Genomic DNA, 20,614 nt, shown 5'->3' on the forward strand with positions numbered 1-20,614 from the left:
GGGAGGGCACAGGGAACGTCATGGTGGTGATGGACTGGAACTGTAGCAACATGGCTAAAGCGGAAGATAAACCATCCAAATCCACAAGGAATGTGTAAAAAAGCACCATATAGAGGCGGTTAGCTTTAAAGATGGATGCTTGCAACAACATTTACAACACATTTGTGAATGTGTTGTAATTCAGCCACTTCTTCTGGGTTCACACAGTCTTGCTCAAGGGTCTGATTTCATAACACTTCCTGCAGTTTGGGAATCAAACCGAGCACATGCCCTCCACCAAATTCAAAAAGCAGAGACTCTCCAGAACAAAAACAGCGATCTGACGCAGGAACACAGGCAGCAGCTGAGAGCTGTGGGAAGTCATGCCACCACAGGTCAGCTAAGCCCACAAAGAATCCCAAACATTCCTGGTCTCCAGCCAAAAGTCAAACTTTTGAACTCTTTCCTGCCGCACCTGGTCAAGTGGTCTGAGCTCAGGATTCGGAGCGCAAGCCGACGGAGAAGCTAATAAGTAACTTCCAAGGTTCAAACACTTTTGGACATTGCGCTGCATATTTGAAGAGCTTAGCAGCAGCGAGGGCACGTTTGCTATCAAAACAAAACAGTTTCTCTGGTTTCCTCTCACACTCTTAACACAAAAATATCATTTATGAATCCCCGTCTCTCCCCCCGAGTAGCTGGGATGGACTCGTTGGTATCAAATGTGTAAAGCCAGTGGTGCTGAGCCGGATTTCTCAGGGAAATTGCTAAACAATCTGACAACAGCTATTGCTAACAGGTAGAAGGGGAAGCAGAAGTTGCAACACAAGCAGTTTCAGGTGACGTTGCACCATCAACTCAAACTAGGTAGTCATGCTAGGACATTTAGTATCACACCGTTGAATTCCTTCACATCATAAAATGATAACTTGTATCTTTATATAACGTATCTCCTTAGTTTAGGTTTTCAATTTGGACGAAATAACTTGCTTAAGGGTTCAATTGTTTTTGGCCCCTGTGAAGAAGTTGGCTTTGAACCGTAAATAGTTTCGATTCGCACCGTAGAAGTCGTCACTTGGTAACTTATTGAACTCGTAAATGTATTGCCGTTGATCCCTCAATGTCCCCTTTGTTTTATCCCATAAAGCACATCGTCAAATTGTGCAGGGGCCAAATCTGGCCTGGACCAAGTCCTTAGAATCGACCCACAATTGCTGTGAATACACGAGACCAACCTCTCTTGACTCCCTCACATGTTTTCAAATGTTGAAGACTCTCCAAGAGGCAGTAAGTCCCTCGTCGTGACCATTTTTTGAACTCATTACTTTACAAAGTTCTCCCCCGTCTGAAATCTTGGCAAACGAGAGGTTACGAGATTATGACGTAATAATGGCTTTACTCCTCCTCTGGCCGGCTGTAATCACGCACCGCTTTGTTTATACAACGAGTCCCTTGGAGATGGAGACTTCCAGGGTTGATGACAAACCTTTATGATAGATAGATAGATAGATAGATAGATAGATAGATAGATAGATAGATAGATAGATAGATAGATAGATAGATAGATAGATAGATAGATAGATAGATAGATAGATAGATAGATATTCGCAGCAGAGTGGGTGTGGTTATGGTAAACAAGATTTCATCTCCAGAAAAACTAAGTGTGTTCGATGGTCGAGGCTTAAACACATGTTCTAACGTAAATAATCCAATGAAAAGAGAGTTTTGTACAAACAGACACACACTGATGAGTACAATAGAGTCCAACGTCGATTTAAGACACACTTAAATCCACATAAAGATTACAGCATGGGCAGCAAGTGAAACGTCAACAATTAATCGGAAACTTCCAAATATCCAATTGTGGCTTCTTCTTTTTTTTGGCTTCTCTTGCTATCGTTTATTTATGGTTCGACCCCATGCCTTGACTAGTGGCCCCTTAAAGTGAAAATCGAATGTATTATTCACTGCGACAACTTAAAAGTCAAAATAAAAAAAATCATAGACACAAAACCTCGGATCTACACCCATGTGTTCACGTTGATAACATTGACACCCGGGATTATGACACGGGGGCGTCAGAGCAGATGTAAAGAACATTTAAACGTGATTCCAAAACGACAACAACAGTCAAATCGAGAAGAACCAGCCGTGGTCGGTGAGTAACATGACCGCTGTGTGCCGACAATGAACCAGCAACACTTCAGGAACAGTCGCCACAAAAAAGGAAAGACAATCTGGCCTTATTGATCAACTGGGACTCGAACCAGCAACCGATGTGACGACACAGGTGTGGGAAACAACCTGTGTCTCCTGCGAGTCCTCTCCCCGGGGAGAAGTGCTCTTGAAGCAGCACGCTGCTGGTTCCCCCGGAACACGACTCACCTTCTCAGCCCCGGATGAACGGCACCGGAGCGGCTCCCTTTTGTTGTGCGAGTCTATCCCCCCGCGAACCTGCGTGTATTCCCCGTCCGCCCAGGGAGGCTCCGGTTCGAGCGGAAAACGGGGCCGCGGTGTTCCGCCGGAGAGCGACTGGGAAGTTTGATAGAAAGTTCGGCGGTTCGGGCTCTCGCTGCGCTATGCAGCTGCTGGAGGGATGAGCTCATCCAGGGCCGCCAGCTCTCGCGCGAGTTGACGTCTCGCGAGAGCGTGGACGCAAACGTTCCCGTGGCAACAGAGCTCACCTGGAGAGGCTGAGCGGGAGTTTGTTGTTCCACCTTGTTATAGCTTTTTTCAGTAAAAGCATATCGATAACATTTTTATTTAATCATATTTATGTATTATTATTAACTTAAAATCGATATCTCGAGCAACCTCTCTTTTTTTGAGTAATTGATAATCGATCAAATATTTTATTTATTCATATTTATGTATTATTATTAACTTAAAATCGATATCTCGAGTAACCTCTCTTTTTTTGAGTAATTGATAATCGATCAAATATTTTATTTATTCATATTTATGTATTATTATTAACTTAAAATCGATATCTCTAGTAAAATCTCTTTTTTCGAGTAATTGATAATCGATAACATATTTTATTTATTCATATTTATGTATTATTATTAACTTAAAATCGATATCTCTAGTAAACTATCTTTTTTTGAGTAATTGATAATCGATAAAATATATATATTTTTATTCATATTTATGTATTATTATTAACTTAAATCGATTTCTCTAGTAAACTCTCTTTTTTTGAGTAATTGATAATCGATCAAATATTTTATTTATTCATATTTATGTATTGTTATAACTTAAAATCGATATCTCTAGTAAACTCTCTTTTTTTGAGTAATTGATAATCGATAAAATATTTTATTTATTCCTATTTATGTATTATTATTAACTTAAAATCGATATCTCTAGTAAACTATCTTTTTTTGAGTAATTGATAATCGATAAAATATTTTATTTATTCATATTTATGTATTATTATTAACTTAAAATCGATATCTCTAGTAAACTCTCTTTTTTGGAGTAATTGCATATCGATAATATATTTTATTTATTCATATTTATATGTATTTATTATTTTTATCACAACACATTTTTCCAAACACCTTGTCTCATTTTTTGAAGTCATACCATATGTATAATATTTAATTTAATATTTATTTAAACATAAAATCCCTTATTCTAGCAACATTGATCTTTTTTTTTTAGTCATATAAATATAGTTTAGTCATATTTATAATATATTTGATCAGAATCAGAAAACCCTTATTGCCAGTGTTGTAAACACAACACAATGATTTGTTGTGGTGGCATTACAGAATATAAAAATAATGTAATATTAACGAAATAAATAGAGAGAAGTTAACATAAAATACAATAATCAGTCAAAATAATATAAATTAACATAAATTGTCTTTGTTTGTACCATTTCCGGTCTTCATTTGATCCATGCTCTTTATATTTGCACTTTGTCATCTATTTGCACTTTGCTCTTTTTATTTGCACTCTGTTCTTGTTCTTGCCTTCATGAAACTGCTGCACCGTCTATTATCTTCTGTGTACTGGAAACCTAATTTACAACCTAATAAAGTCATATTTATTTATTACTCTTGAAAACAGCATCACTTTCTCTACTAACTTGAACTAAACTTAACTTTATTGTATTGTTATAGTATACCTTAAAAATAATACATGAATATATTTTCAGTTGGATTATTTAAAAACAAAAAAATAGTTTATTGCTTCACTCTTTATTCCATTTCATTATCAGCAGATACACATTTATTATACTTACATCATTTATTATTATGGGGAAAATATCTTCACCGTGGTAATTAAATATTTTAGTAAAAATCATAAAACATATTTTGAGGCCTTTGTCTATGTTTAAATAAATAAACAGGCAAATGTATTTATTTGACTATTTATTTGAACTAAATGTGTCAATTTGATTTGATGAATAAATGAATGGTATTGCGATGGAAATTCAGGAATAAATAAGGGGAACTAAATTGGAAAGGATGGCGGAAAGATACAGGATAATCTCCTGTTGATTTATATGTATATTTCCTTATTTTATCTTTAAATAATATTATTTCTAACTAAACTACACATTGAATTTTGCATATTTTAAACATCTTCACTTCCTCTACATATTAGAGAATTCATTTAAGGTTTAAAGTTCATCAACTTTTATTTTCCTTTAGAAACTAAACTATTAACAAAAGACAAAACAGGACAGTTGTTGGTGCTTTTAATTGTCAGGAGAAGTCATAGCACCATCTGCTGGTATTACTAGTGTATTGCAACAATAGGTGTCGCCAACTGTTATAATTAAGTTTTTGGATCCACTTGTTCTAAGCACTTATGCGACCTCGGGTGACATCCCTGCGGACTTGAGAACGTCACCTTCATTAAATAAGACTTAAAAGGAAAGCGGACTCGGGTTCAGTTCTTGGTCAGCCTCAGCAGTCGCTGGATGTCCGGTTCGATGTTCGCGGTCGCAAACTTCTTGCTGTATCGCTTGAAGGGCTCCCCCTCTGGCCCGACGAGGAACTTCTCGAAATTCCAGGAGACGTCGGTCCGGTTGACGGGACTCCAGACCAGGAACTTGGGGTCCTGCATGAGGGAGTGCGGGTCGTCGTCGGGGTAGGGGAGCTTGTCCTTCAGGTAGGCGAAGACCGGGTGCGTTTTCGCTCCGTTGACTTCGCACTTTTCGAATAAAGTGAAGTTCGGCTGGAAGCCTTTCCCGGGACGAACGTGCTGGAGGGAGTTGAGAATCTCGCCGTTGGTTCCATTCTCCTGGAGATCACAAGTTCTGGTCACTTTGACTTCTACGAATCTACTCTCGAGGGGTACGGCTGGGTATCGAACTTCGGTTTTTTGGTGGTACTGACAATTTTCAGTAGTACCAAAGTATCAAAACATGCTTCGTCTTTAGGTATAATTTTTGGAGTATTTGTACTATGTACGATGTATTTTTTCTTGAATTGATCTTATAAAATTGGTATCGAAATAAAGTATTGATCAGGAACCGGTATGGAAGGGAAGGTATCTGTATCAGGTTCACTCCGATCAAAAATTTCGATCGATACCCATCCTTACTTTTCGATGTCAAATGACCCCCTTGACAAAATGGGACAATTTCAATCTCTAGTGTGAAGATACAACAATAAGCCATAACATTATGACCGCCTATCGTAATCTCCCCAAAGATGTCCCAGTCGGACTCACCTGATATCCAAACTGGTTACAAGGGAAACCCAGGACCACGAGCCGGTGCGGGTATTTGCTCTGGAGCTGGTTGAGCTCGCTGAAGTCCCGGGTGGTGGTCCCTCACAGTGAGGCCACGTTCTCGATCAGGACCACCCGACCTCGGAACACGTTGAAGTCCACCGGGTCCCCCTCCAGAGAGGTGGCTCTCAGGTCGTAGAAGGTCTTGGCGATGAACGTCATCTTTGCTTCCTTTTCTGCAGGTGGACCGGATCAGAGTGTGCCTGAGAGGACCTGGGTCACCTGACTCTCCTGGGTGCTGAAAGTTGGTGTCGGGTGGCAGGAAACTGATCCATGACAGACTCACAAAACCACTTCCGTCACTTTTTTTTCCTCTATAGAACCTTAAGTGTTCACTAAGTAGTTCTCCTTAGTGACCTCCTAGTTTTGCTTTGTTTTATATTTTGTTGAAGTAAACAGTAGAAACAATATGAGAAAAACTCTCGGTAGAAAACGACCGGGCCAAGGTCTTCATGGAGCCCAGGGGCCACACTTTGACCTCGTATCTTAGTTTATGAAGAGAAGTTTCGAGTTTAACTCAGGAGGGACCAGATAGAATGTCGGAGAAAAAGACGACCGGTAACGTCGTGATGAACACATCTGTGAACTCATCCATTATTGAAGACGCGATCAAATGTCGAACTCTGCGCTCGTCATTAAAAAAACATGAACGTCCTTTTGTCCCAAATCTTTCAATGACTCAGCACTTTTGTATATAAACTTTTTTTTATTGGCGCTTTCGTTTTTACAGCATCTTCAGAGGTCTCGTAAAGATCAGATTCAGTTCGCAGCTCATTTCTATACAAAGATGTACTAACGCTTACGTCACGTTCTCGGGTAGCTTTGCCCCCATCTGCTGGCAGCTACTGGTAACTGCACTCTGAGCACAGATTTCGGAGGTGAAATTTAAATATAACTATATCATTCTTTTTTCTTTTTTTTTTTTAAGCTAACAGGCACATGTCTTGAGCTTGTTTCCTCCGCCCTCGTCGTCGTCCAGGACGGCACTGTCCAGATACTCGTCCAGGGAGCCCAGCAGGTTGTCCACGTCCCGCTTGTGCGCATGAAGCACCATCTCCGTCATCCTGGTGAACGACTGCACGGAAAACAGTCATTTTAAGGGTGTGTTTTGATCAAATTTTCGGTTCGCGTGTTCCGCTACCTCGCTTATGTTGCCGCCCGTGGACGCGCTGGTCTCGAAGAATTCCATCCCGTACGTCTCGGCAAGCTTATTGTGAACACATGAAATTAAATATTAAAGATTCATGATTATCTATCCGTCCATCCATCCATCCATCCATCCATCCATCAATCCATCTACAAGTGACTCAACTCTCAAGTGATTCAAAGGAACAAGGAAAGATTGTGTAATCACTGATGCTCAGACTTTTAACCAGGTTTAACCTTCCGAACAAAAGTGACAAAAGTCAGCAAAAGAAGAATCGAACCTTGGTTCCGTTTTCCACGCCGACTTGCCTGAACGACTCCTCGTCACATTTGTTCCCGACTAAGATCTTCTGCACTTTTTCAGGCGCGTACTGAATGAAAACAATAAAATCAACAAGGATATATAGGTAAACAGAAGCTGCCGGTGACTCAGAGACTCACCTCGTCAACGTCACTGGTCCACTTGGTGATGTGCTGGAACGACCGCTCGCTGGTGATGTCGTACACGAAGATGATTCCCTGGATGAAATACAAAAGATTTCTCTTAAATATTTTGTGATTACAGAACTTTATCCCCGATACTGAAATTGTGAATAATGTTTTCCTCTTGAATTTCATTTAAAATAAATGTTGAATTTTAATAGATTATGGCTTTTAACTTACCAAAATGTATTTATTTAAAATCTTTCATAAATAATGTTAATTTTACAATAGAATCTTCACCCTTTTAAACAGGCTTTTCAATGCAATTCTTGTTCTATAGTTTCTTCATTTTGTAGTTGCCTTTTAAAAAACTTTATTTACCTCTTAACTTTTATAACTTTAATCTTTTTCACCTTTTTTTCAATCTGTTTGCACAGTGTCCTTGTGCCTTTTTTAAATGTTCCTATTAAATAAAAAATAATTGTTGTTATTATTTTGTTATTTGTTATTATTAAATGACTCAAAGACATTAAAAACTATTATATTATATTGTTTATATATCTATTATATCAAAGCAATGTTATCTATTAATATATTTTTGGGGCTTTTAGTATCATCCACACCGGCATTTAAATTATTAAAAAATTCCAAAATATTAATAGTATTTAGGGTCAAATCTATTCACAAGTATAGATAAACTCCTAATCCTTCTGGTGATCTCCTTCTGGAAATTGTTTTTCCACAAACGATAGATTCATAAACCAAGAACAAGAACTAAATAAAGTGCTAAATAAAGTGCAAGATGACTAAATCTAAATCTAAAGAACATAGATCAAAGAAGGATACAAAGATTAACATAGAATAGACTCATCTTTTCACTCCACTCCTGCACACAAACTCAGATTATAACAATCTTATAGCACAAGGAATTAATGAGTCCCTGAGTCTATTAGTGTTGCATTATGGGAGGAGCATTCATGCTTCATCTGCTTCTCTGTTCACTGATGACAGTGTTCAGAACATGATGTCATCATCAATAAAGGACAGTAGTCCTCTAAATTGTTTGTTTTTTTTAATTATGAAAAAACAATATATATATAAGCAGCAACAACAATAATTATTTATCAATTTTCTCACCTGCGCTCGTCTGTAGTACTGCTGCGTGATGGTCTGGTAGCGCTCCTGGCCCGCTGTGTCCCTGAGCAGCAAGAGAGTAGCATTGACATGAGCTCACCTATGTTTGAGAAGAACTACAAAGATGGCCGCCGCACCCACCATATCTGCACTCGCACCCGGATGCCGTCGATTTCCAACGTCTTCATCTTAAAGTCCACGCCTGGATGGAACAGATGCAGAGTCATGAGTGGGGAAAGCCAGATGTCGGAGTTTGACAAAGTCGGCAAAGTGTTAAAGTAAGCAAAGTAAAATCATTTACTTTTGACAGTTTTAATTTATTTTCTTTTTTTTTCTCGTTCAAAATAAATAACTTACATGCAAATAAAAATTGTATGTTGTATTCCTTTTATTTTAATTATCGTTATATTATATTAATAATTCCTTTATATTTTATGAAAAAATGAATTTTGAATTATTTTAATATTATAATAACCTTGGATTTTTTTTAATATAATAATAATGAAAATGTTTACGTACAGAGATTAATTTTATTCATGTAAACATTTTTTTTTTTACTTTAAACTGTATATTCAATAATTATATTTTACATTTTCTAGCATTTGAATACTAATAAGATATACGTAATAATAATAGTTAATATAAAACGTAATTTATAAACAATTATATACAAAAAAAATTAACAGAATTATATGATGGAAAATGTTTGTTTTTATTAAAGGACATGCAATTAAAAACCCTCCCATAAATACAATGGTGAAGCACTTAGTTTGGAAAAGAAAATGTTAATCTGTTTTGTCCTGGGTGTCCCTCTTCTTTTCCCCTGTGTAGCTGGGACAAAAACCCTGTGCCATGTAGAGAACAAGCCACTGTCAGATCTGTGTCACACTCACACCCACACTTGGCGTCACATGATGGATCCACAGCAAACATTTGACTTTACTAATCATAAAAAAAAAGAAAAAAAAAGTCATAGATGCATCTAAGATGGACAGTTTGTTCGAGTACTTGCCACTGCAAGGACACGTCTAGCTACATGTTCAATTATGACGTAACTTCAAAAAACATCTGATTAAAGGTCATGTGACCAGAACTTTTGACCAACGAGATGAATTGGATGATGCTGTTGTTGTTAAACTCCATCTTTAAGGCGTTTTCTTTTCATAATTGTTATCTTAGAATTAGCTTCACTATGACGTCATGTTTATTGACAAACTGCCATCGTCTTGTTTACGTATTCAAATGAGTTGACTTGTTCTTCAACTCCAGCTTGAATCGAACATCTTGGAGAAAAAAAACATTCAGTTCTGCTACATTTTTTATGAACAATAACGAGATTAAAAAAAAAACCAGAGTAAGTTTCTGTTTGTATTTTTTTCGTGACACTTTCGTGGCCTACGCGCGCACATGAGAGGTGAACCTGTGGATTCTTACCGATGGTGGAAATGTGAGACGGGTCGAACTCTTTGTCTGTGAACCTGCGGAGCATGCACGTCTTCCCGACCCCCGAGTCCCCGAGCATGAGCAACCTGAAGAGAATGTCGTACTGTTTCGCCATCACCGACGATCAGACACCATCCAGAGGAAGCATGACTCTCTCATGTTTGCTCTTCGTGATGCCTTCAAGACTCCGCCGGCGCACTGCCGCGTTCACTGCGGCTCGGACAATCCAGCAGAGGTGAAGAACTCACGCGATTAATAAATCGAATTACTTCTTAAACACTTTTTTTTTTTGGAATGACCCACTGCTAAGTGCTAGCAATACTAAAACATTTCAAATAGTAATTAACAATTTATATATTGTCGTTATCACCACTGTAGAAGTGTCGCCCGGGGCGTTAAACGGATCGTGAAGTATACTTTAAAAGGCGGGCTGTTTCATGCTAAGCTAACACTGTTTACATGAACAAACATTGTTTTCCACTTAAAATATTTAATAGTTACAACCAGACAAGATAAAAAAAAAAAAAAGAATATTTAAATTTACAATTGAGTAATTTAAATTTACAATTGTATTAGTTGAATAAACAAGTTTTATTTTATAGTTAAAACATTTCAGTATAGATGCTAACTGAGGGGTTGTCAATTCTTTATGACTGTTGTGAGGGGCTGTCAAGCCAAAAGACCCTAAAAACACACAAGTAAAAAAAGTAAATAAAAAACGGACAAAGTATATGAACAAAAAGTTAACCCCAATAAAATAATTATAATTTTGTTTTTAGTGTATAGCATACAATTTCTCTTTTCTTCCCAATACTCTCAATGTAACGCAACATTTTAGGGTCAATTAATATTCTCCAAAAGAAAAAAAAAAGATTAAAGTACAAATAATTTTAGATGGTTATAGTTAATACAATAAAAAAAACATAGAATTGTTAGGTGTTAGACATTTTCTATTAAATAGAGTCAAAGGGTGACATGTGGGCTACATCTATGCTAACAGCTATAGCTAATTTGTAAATGTTTGTCAGAAAAATGTGGAATTCACTTTGGTTTTTTTGCACGAAAACCCCTAAAAGTTTGATTCGAGTTCTAAAGCATAATGGTTTGCGTTTGTCAACTAATAGTTTCATTTTTTGTACTCACCACAAAGATATCAGATATAAAATATATTGTGTAAATGTATTTAAAACACTTGGTCAAAGCGAGATTATCTCGTAAAAAACCTGTTAAGGGTTATAAAACAAAACCCATAAAGACGACGCTAACTTAGCTTTCCGGGTGGGTACTCGCTTCTGCAATAACCCAATCGTAAAAAATAAAAGACAGAGTCACAAATACATCCCAAAAAAATAAAATAGTTTTATTTAAAGTCTCGTAAAGGTTCGCCTCAACTCGCAAGACAACTGTTGGCGGTATGTACAACATACCGGAGAACGTCCGTGGAATGGAACAAAAGGATCGAGCAAATGAAAACTACCTCACACGAGGGGGTGAACCAAAAAAAAAAAAAAAAGAACCACAAAATGTTTTCAGCACAAGCGGACTTGACGTGGAGGGTTTTTTTTCTTTTTCAAAACCATGTTGGAGTATAGAGGTGGACACGTGACACAGAGGCTCATTCACAACAGAAAACTGCATCTTGTGACATTCAACAGGAAACTTTGAGAGTCAATGGAGTCAAGTCTTGAGCAGAGCTGCCTAGATTCAGGAGTTGTTGAGCTTTTACACGGATCTCTCGCGGTCTGGGGTCAGACGGGTCAGAGATGTTCAGGGCTGGTGGGTTTCTTTTTTTTTCTTTTTTTTTTGTTTAATTATTATTTTAAGAGACTGTAGTTTGGACTTCCGGTGAGTCCAGAAGGCTAGCTGGGCTCCACGCGGAGCCTCTTCCTGTTGGGCGGCTCGTCCGGTTCCGATTCCGAGCTGGAGTCGGAGCCTCCGTCGAACGCCGACACGGCGCTGCCCTTGCGGTTGGTGTACAAGCTGCTGCTGTCGGAGGAGTAGTTGGTCTGGAGCTGAGTGTTCCCTTTGGCCTTCTCCAGCGCTCTGACTGCAAACACAAGAGAGAGCAGAGCGCGCATGTGACACGGGCGCTCAAGTAAAGACGGATGGAGGCCGCGAGGCTGTGGACCGACCCTGCTGCTCCAGCTGCGCGTTCTGCTTCTTCAGGTCGTCGATGTCCTGCTGGTGCGTGTGGTTTTTTCTCCTCATGTACTGTATGTACTCTGTGGCCTTGTCCAGAATCTGGGCTCTGGACGCCTGTTTAACAGAGCTCTGTCAGCACAGAATTTGAGAGAGTGACGAAGTGATGGAGTCAGAGCAAACACAACAGTCATCACAGTCAACAGTTGAGCTTTAAGATTGTCACACGATACACATCCGAGACAGAATCTAGGACTTTTAAGTCTTCGCTGGATCAGATACTTCTCCCGTCAGTAACGCTAGCTTTTGTCCTGAACTACATGGATGGACCCTAAACAAGTCCCTCCATCCGCTAGACCAGTGGTGGCCGATTTACTTTCATCAGGGGCCACATTTTGTTTAACGTTTTTTTTTTCATTGCATTTTATTGCAACTTTCATTTTATAAAATAAATTTCATACAAAAACACTTTACACATTTTAATATTTCAATCTTTATGAAAGACAATAAATACACACAAAAGTCCTTAAACCGTAAACCATATAAATACAGTTAGAGACGACACATGAATAATCTAAATTATTACAAAATAAACTTGTTAGTTTCTACATTACCACAGGAAATACATTCAATTCCAAAAACAAATAATGAACAAAATAAATGTCTGATCGTTGACGTCATGAGGGCCACATGAATACAGTCTAAGGGCCGCGTGTGGCCCCCAGGCCTCACTCCACCCTGGTCCGATAATAACTAATGAAAAAAATAATTAAATACAAAATTGTTAAGTTTCTAAATGATATTTGACCTCATGAGGGCCACATAATTGCAGTCTAAGGGCCAAATATGGCCTCACTTCGCCCAGGTCTCTTATTGATCTAGCCATACCTAACAAATAATCGACTAAAACTAAAGGTTGTTTTATGACAAACCATTTTCTCTCGATTAAAGTATTTCGGTAAAATGTTTTTTATTTGTAACTTCAAATGCTTTTAACAGTTCAAGTGGGAGGTTCAACGATTGGCCTGATCAATATTACATCATCAAATCCGACTGTTAAAAGTTTTTAAAAAAAAATCAGTTGATCTCCATAGTCTGGTTTTCAAAAAATAATTCAACAGAAAAGTTCTGTCAAGTTTAGGATGTACTATATTGCCTTTTAAAAGGTAGCAATAAGTGGGTTATTTGTCAATTGTTGCCCTTTATCTAATCTTATTTTCAGGATGTTTTGCTAACGTACGTATTGATCTTTCTGTACACGTCTTTTTATCACAAGGACTGGTTGCGTCAGATCCAGAGATCACCATGAACCAGGGGGAGACCACAGAGCACATAGAAGCTCAAAAAAACAAGCTCAGAATATTTGTTTTGGAACATGTCATCTTGTCTAAAGAGTTAAACAACAAAATGTCCGCTCAGAGGAGACGGACTGGTGTTGGATAAACAACTTCCCGACATCACACCACAGTTATCCTCAAACATGGATTCACTGTTCTGTACTAACAACAAGTTTTCCTCACCTTTTCTCCCTGCAGTGCGGGGACTGAGTCGCGTAATCCGTGGAAGCTGTCTTTGATGTGGTCCCTTCGTTTACGCTCCAGCGCGTTGTGATGTGCTCGCTTGTCTGCCTGTGAACGACCATTAGAAGTGAAGATGAGTTGTTGTTGTCCGAATTACTATACGACCGTTATTGGTCAGGAGACCAGACAAAGTTTAGGAATGTAGAGAATAAATCCAGGAGGATAATTAAGTTATTTGGAAGAGAGACTTATGGGATTTATTTTAAAATTAGAAATAAAAGTGCTGCTGGTATGTAACGTCCACATTGTATTGAAGCCTCGACATGAGGAATTGTTCCAAAAAACAACAAAATAAACCTATATTTCAAGTTTGTTTGAAGCCGCAGCTCTAGGTCTCCTCCGGTTTATCCTCATTGAAACACATTGCAAGTGTCAGCGCGCAACATTTACGTTGATTTAAAAAAATATAGACTGTTTTTTTCGGAATAATTCCTTCAATACAAGATGGCCGAAGACAAGTGAGCGCCAGTTACTACGTTCAAATAAACATACATTTTTGTCTTTAACTCCAAAAAGGAACGGATTACCCTGAAAATAATCCCAACTCTTAGTCGACATTAGGGCGAGTAGAAAATGAGTGAAAATTCTGGGTGAACTATCGCTTTAATAATGCTCTGGTGATTAATTTGTTGTGGCGTCCCAATAAGCCGGGCCGCTATTGAGTCTGTCCCGGTTTGGAGGTGAAAACGGGGTTAATGAACCCAACGTCATCACTATGGGGGGGTTGGGAGATTGGAAGCGTGAACTGAGACAGACAGACACATTAAGACGTCAGATCTGGTGCTTTCACGCTCATTGGTTCTGGCACAGACTAGTTGGTTTAAATGAGGAAAAATTATATTTGCTGCAACTAAAACTGTGACTCATGTTCTGAAATGGTTTTAGTTTCGAGGGACACAATGTGACAGAAGGTAAGTTGAGTCATGATCGCAACCAAAATCTAACATGACAGGTTTTAGGATCCAGTTACACATCGTGGCCTTCAAACATAAGCACAAACACATATGTGTTGACATTAATGTCTTCATTAAAAGAGCTACATTTAAACGTATGCTTATTTATATCTACCCAACACCTGTTTGTTACATTTTAACTATAGATTTGAATAATAAAAAGTGCAGCAAGATCTTTACTACCCTGTTCCTCCTCTTTGCAAGATTTACTACTTTTACTTTCTTAAACGTCACATAAAAACAGACATTGGGAGGAAATCAGAGTTCCTGGTAAATTACACAAACAGCACACAGGAAATACACGCTTTGAACTTAAAGAACAGTTTGTGCTGTTGGATTTGTGGATACAATTAATTCGAATCCAGTTATGCATTTTGTGACGGACTGGCCAGCTTTCCAGGGTGTCCCCTGCTTCTCGCTTCCGGAACACAACGTCGGCTTTTCCCGGAAAAAAACCCGAATGAAACGTTTGCTACTTCGACAAAAACAAGTGTCAAAACACAGATTGTATGATAAATAAACGAAGGTGGTTATAAGTCACATCCTCGCCGTGTTGATCAAATAAAGAACGGTAAATATTAGGACACGGCAGGAATATTTGTATTAACTCGACAGAGTATTACGCCCTGGTGCTTATCCTCACTGACAGACATGCTACACAAGTTAGCACGCTGGTGGTTTAGCATGGAACAGACGGTTAAAAACACGTCGGTTCAAGAATTATACCGAATATTCGTTGTCAACGTGGCAACGAGGGAACCGAACACACGAGCGAAGAGGTACAAGTCAAACGCGAAAAGCGACTCAATATTCCGCCTGAGCTCAACTCTGGAGACAGGAAGCTAACTAGCTAAACAGCTAACGAGCTAAAGAGTCGCTGAGGGGAAAGAGCACGTACATCGCTGTCGACTTCGACGTCATCGTTTTCGCTCATTCTTCGGTGGATGTGAGACGGAAAGCGTGCAGCTGTCGCGACAAAAGTGCTGGAGCGAAGCAACAAACCAAAAGAATTCTAGCACGGCACAGACATGACGACAGACGACTTGGTACACGTGATTTGCCTACACATGGATACAAAACAAAGAAAGCGCATGCGCACAATGGTGAAGGAATTGTGGGTGATGTAGTCATCTGTGCCGCGCCGCTTGAAAACGAAACAAAACTAGCTTTTAAAAAGGCGTTTTAATGTCTAAATCATTTTAAAGCTACAGAAGAAAAACAGACTCTACTTCATTTACAGCAGACTTTTCTTCTTTGATCCAGACCATTCCAGATCATTAAACATTATTCCAACAAAAAGTGACTTAAAATACTAGGGTGAGTATTGTTTAATTACGACTAAGGGACAATGATACGACATATTGCGATATTGTAGGAACAATGATATGTTTGTCGTAACTGCTTTCCAATTGTTTTTAAACCAAAATATGTCCAAACATCAGCTTTGAAAGCTGCTGTTATCGACTGTATCCTCTCGTCCTCAGTCATCGCAAGGATATTAAATTGTTCCTTTTAATGCAGAGGACGTAAACGCTGCTTCCATCCAGTGGCCGGAAGTTTGATTGAAACATAAAAATTAACAAACGCCGTGAATATTAACATGATAATTGCACATGAAATTTGTATCATTTTATTTTAGAAACACTTAATTGAACTATGTTCCAAAAATAACTGATGAAAATAAAGTGATTTGATTTTTTTTTTTTTATGGAAAAAAAAAGGATACAATGTGGTCAAATATATTGATACAGTATTGTGGAAAAACTGTTGCATTTGTATTTTTTAAATATTTTTTTAATAACATGAAATTTTGCAAGATCACATTCAACCCATTTTGTCAAAATATATTGAAAAAAAAAACGTGAATTATGTTTGTTTTTTACACATTTTTTCTATTTTGTTGTGGTTTTATTGAAGTAATAAATAAATGTTACTGTCGTAAAACTGTCTTTTTTTCAGACTGTAATGTGAAAGTTATCTGCTATTGTTTTGTCATCTGATGATGTACATTCTGAAAAACCTTTGAGTATTTTTTTTGAATATATAAAAAAAAAAAAAAGTGCATTGGGGAACTTATTGTGTCGTGTGTTGACACAAGTACACACTTCTACACCACAAACACAAAGGTGCTTCTGGAATGATAAAGCATCTGTTGCTATGGTGATGGTATAAAGGCGGGACCAAATGACATTTTGATGAGGGCCTCATAAGCGTAGTTTATCACGAGTTACAAAGGGGGAAAGAAACCAGCGTGAAACCCTAAGATATGATCCGTTCTCCTGACGTACGGCGTCACTCAATGTTGCTCCAGCTGAGGTATGTTGTGCGAGTGGTGGGTTTGGTCAGCGGGGAACTGTTGCACAACAACGCGGCTCTTGTGCTGGGAAATGAGGCCAGATGGTCGTCTGACTGTGACCCTGAACACTCGCTACATCAATGTCCTTTCAGAGCCCATGAACACATTCTCTTTCAGATCTGGACCAATTAAAATAGTTCCAAACGCTCTTTTGAACCTGAACACAAGACACTTGAGTCTACGGAGAGAAAGACAGAAATAGATGGAGGGATGGATATATGAATACATGAATAGTTTATGGATAGACAGACAGGTTTATAGATACATAAATACATAGATGATGTGTGATTAACTTTACATAAATAGATGGAGGATGGATTGATGGATGAATGATATATAGATGCATGAATTACTATATTGTAAATATGGAGATGGACGGATGAACAAATGCTGAATATATATGATAAATGATAGCTATACAGATGGATGGATGGATGGATGGATGGATGGATGGATGGATGGATGGATGGATGGATGGATGGATGGATGGATGGATGGATGGATGGATGGATGGATGATATATAGATGCATGAATTACTATATTGTAAATATAGAGATGGACGGATGAACAAATGCTAAATATATATGATAAATGATAGCCTTACAGATGGATGGATGGATGGATGATATATAGATGGAAGGATGGATGGATGGACGATATATTTATAAACATAAATAAATGATAGATAGATAGATAGATGTATTTATGAATGATAGATATATGGATGCATGAATGATTAAATCGTAAATATAAAAATGGACGGATGAACGAATAATAGACATTATGATAATGATAGATATATAGATGGATAGATGAATGGATGAACGATATATATATATATATATATATACATTTATAAATTATAAATATACAGATGGATAGATGGATGAATGATAGATATACCGATGGATAGATGGATGTAACATATGTATATACATCAATAAATGATAAATATACCGATGGATGGATGAATGATAGATATACCGATGGCTAGATGGATGTAACATATGTATATACATCAATAAATGATAAATATACAGATGGATGGATGGATGAATGATAGATATACTGATGGATAGATGGATGTAACATATGTATATACATCAATAAATGATAAATATACAGATGGATGGATGGATGAATGATAGATGTACTGATGGATAGATGGATGTAACATATGTATATACATCAATAAATTATAAATATACAGATGGATGGATGAATGATAGATATACCGATGGCTAGATGGATGTAACATATGTATATACATCAATAAATGATAAATATACAGATGGATGGATGAATGATAGATATACCGATGGCTAGATGGATGTAACATGTGTATATACATCAATAAATGATAAATATACAGATGGATGGATGGATGAATGATAGATATACTGATGGATTGATGGATGTAACATATGTATATACATCAATAAATGATAAATATACAGATGGATGGATGAATGCTAGATATACAGATGGATAGATGGATGTAACATATATATATACGTATATATCAATAAATGATAAATATACGGATGGATGGATGGATGGATGAATGATAGATATACCGATTGCTAGATGGATGTAACATATGTATATACATCAATAAATGATATATAAATATACGGATGGATGGATGGATAGATGAATGATAGATATACCGATGGCTAGATGGATGTAGCATATGTATATACATCAATAAATGATAAATATACAGATGGATGGATGGATGAATGATGGATATACAGATGGACAGATGGATGTAGCATATGTATATACATCAATAAATGATAAATATACAGATGGATGGATGAATGATAGATATACCGATGGCTAGATGGATGTAACATATGTATATACATCAATAAATGATAAATATACAGATGGATGGATGGATGAATGATAGATATACTGATGGATAGATGGATGTAACATATGTATATACATCAATAAATGATAAATATACAGATGGATGGATGAATGCTAGATATACAGATGGATAGATGGATGTAACATATATATATATATATCAATAAATGATAAATATACGGATGGATGGATGGATGAATGATGGATATACAGATGGACAGATGGATGTAGCATATGTATATACATCAATAAATGATAAATATACAGATGGATGGATGAATGATAGATATACCGATGGCTAGATGGATGTAACATATGTATATACATCAATAAATGATAAATATACAGATGGATGGATGGATGAATGATAGATATACTGATGGATAGATGGATGTAACATATGTATATACATCAATAAATGATAAATATACAGATGGATGGATGAATGCTAGATATACAGATGGATAGATGGATGTAACATATATATATATATATCAATAAATGATAAATATACGGATGGATGGATGGATGGATGGATGAATGATAGATATACCGATGGCTAGATGGATGTAACATATGTATATACATCAATAAATGATAAATATACAGATGGATGGATGGATAAATGATAGATATACTGATGGATAGATGGATGTAACATATGTATATACATCAATAAATGATAAATATACAGATGGATGGATGGATGAATGATAGATATACCGATGGATAGATGGATGTAACATATGTATATACATCAATAAATGATAAATATACAGATTGATGGATGGATGAATTATAGATATACTGATGGATAGATGGATTTAACATATGTATATACATCAATAAATGATAAATATACGGATGGATGGATGGATGGATGAATGATAGATATACCGATGGCTAGATGGATGTAGCATATGTATGTACATCAATAAATGATACATATACAGATGGATGGATGGATGAATGATGGATATACAGATGGACAGATGGATGTAGCATATGTCTATACATCAATAAATGATAAATATACAGATGGATGGATGAAGATAGATATATAAATGGATGAATGAATGACTGATAGATTTATAGATGGATAAATAGATGAATGATATATAGATACATTGATACAGAAATAGATCTAAACATAGCAGTTTAAGTGCTAAAGAAAAGGGTTGATAAGAAAGTGATAGTTTCAAACTCGCTCTTCAACAACAGGTTTGTTGCATCAACTCTTGTGTTGAAGCAGTTCAGCTGCTGTGAGCACCTGGAACACTTTCTCTCAGATCAGTTGTTTTAGCTCATCAAACAACAGAGCTCAGCCTCACTAGATATTACCTTTTGTTCAGATCCACCTTGAAGTCACCCAGTGTTGAACCCAAAAGTGTTTGTTTTGTAATAAAATATAACCAAATTATATTTTTTATTTACATTTTACAAAATTAAAATGTTTCTAAATTATATTTTACAAAATTATAATGTTTTTATATTATATTTAACAAAAATATTTTATATTTTACAAAATTATATTTTTTAATTATATTTTTAAAAATTCAAATGTTTTTACATTATATTTTATAAAGGTAAAATGTTTAAAAAAATTTTTTTTAACAAAATTATATCTTTTATTTACATTTTGAAAATTAAAATGTTTCTAAATTATATTTTACAAAATTATAATGTTTTATACTACATTTAACAAAATTATGTTAGATTTTACAAAATCATAATGTTTTTAAATTATATTTTTAAATTATATTTTACAAAATTAAAATGTTTTAATTTATATGATTTGTTTTTTATATTTTACTAAATTATAATGTTTTTA

The 20,614-nt window shown here is 36.6% G+C and overlaps 4 protein-coding genes across 5 annotated transcripts in view; all 4 read right to left on the reverse strand.

Moving 5' to 3' along the window:
* The window catches only part of LOC148060559 (signal-induced proliferation-associated 1-like protein 1), a 40,415-nt gene extending 37,843 nt beyond the window's left edge, over nt 1-2,572 (reverse strand). The window contains exon 1 of the mRNA XM_087779417.1: nt 2,365-2,572. The gene's annotated coding sequence lies outside the window, so the exon portion shown is untranslated. The remainder of the gene's footprint in view (nt 1-2,364) is intronic.
* A 2,312-nt stretch (nt 2,573-4,884) lies between these two features.
* Nucleotides 4,885-5,892, reverse strand: gpx2 (glutathione peroxidase 2). Its single transcript, XM_087780623.1, has 2 exons — nt 5,671-5,892; nt 4,885-5,238 (listed from the first exon to the last, which is right to left on the reverse strand). The coding sequence occupies exons 1-2, from the start codon at nt 5,890-5,892 to the stop codon at nt 4,885-4,887; spliced, it is 576 nt and encodes a 191-aa protein (XP_087636749.1).
* Nucleotides 5,893-6,447: 555 nt separating this feature from the next.
* On the reverse strand, nt 6,448-10,061 carry LOC148060561 (ras-related protein Rab-15-like). The gene is made up of 7 exons (XM_087780622.1): nt 9,868-10,061; nt 8,575-8,635; nt 8,437-8,497; nt 7,318-7,395; nt 7,158-7,247; nt 6,872-6,937; nt 6,448-6,805 (listed from the first exon to the last, which is right to left on the reverse strand). The coding sequence occupies exons 1-7, from the start codon at nt 9,989-9,991 to the stop codon at nt 6,659-6,661; spliced, it is 627 nt and encodes a 208-aa protein (XP_087636748.1). The 5' UTR covers nt 9,992-10,061; the 3' UTR covers nt 6,448-6,658.
* Nucleotides 10,062-11,213: 1,152 nt separating this feature from the next.
* On the reverse strand, nt 11,214-15,609 carry LOC148060562 (protein max-like). Of its 2 annotated transcripts, none has more exons than XM_087780625.1 (4): nt 15,447-15,609; nt 13,536-13,643; nt 12,009-12,132; nt 11,214-11,923 (listed from the first exon to the last, which is right to left on the reverse strand). In XM_087780625.1, exons 1-4 carry the CDS (start codon nt 15,480-15,482, stop codon nt 11,736-11,738), a joined length of 456 nt encoding a protein of 151 aa, XP_087636751.1. In that variant the 5' UTR covers nt 15,483-15,609; the 3' UTR covers nt 11,214-11,735. The 2 variants fall into 2 exon arrangements, with proteins under 2 accessions (XP_087636751.1, XP_087636750.1); XM_087780624.1 differs by having other exon boundaries at nt 12,009-12,147.
* Between the last annotated feature and the right edge of the window lie 5,005 nt (nt 15,610-20,614).

Source organism: Callionymus lyra, chromosome 18 (genome assembly GCF_982586985.1).
Source record: "Callionymus lyra chromosome 18, fCalLyr1.hap1.1, whole genome shotgun sequence".
NCBI classification, from domain to species: Eukaryota; Metazoa; Chordata; class Actinopteri; order Syngnathiformes; family Callionymidae; genus Callionymus; species Callionymus lyra.

Coding starts and splice junctions, on each gene's coding strand:
- LOC148060562 (XM_087780624.1), bottom strand. CDS start 15,482: ATGAGCGAAAACGATGACGTCGAAGTCGACAGCGAT. Junction 13,644..15,446: donor ACGTCGAAGTCGACAGCGAT/GTACGTGCTCTT, acceptor GGTCGTTCACAG/GCAGACAAGCGAGCACATCA. Junction 11,924..12,008: donor CGCGCAGCTGGAGCAGCAGG/GTCGGTCCACAG, acceptor TTGTGTTTGCAG/TCAGAGCGCTGGAGAAGGCC.
- LOC148060561 (XM_087780622.1), bottom strand. CDS start 9,991: ATGGCGAAACAGTACGACATTCTCTTCAGGTTGCTCATGCTCGGGGAC. Junction 8,498..8,574: donor CGGGTGCGAGTGCAGATATG/GTGGGTGCGGCG, acceptor CTTGCTGCTCAG/GGACACAGCGGGCCAGGAGC. Junction 7,396..8,436: donor AGTACTACAGACGAGCGCAG/GTGAGAAAATTG, acceptor TATTTCATCCAG/GGAATCATCTTCGTGTACGA.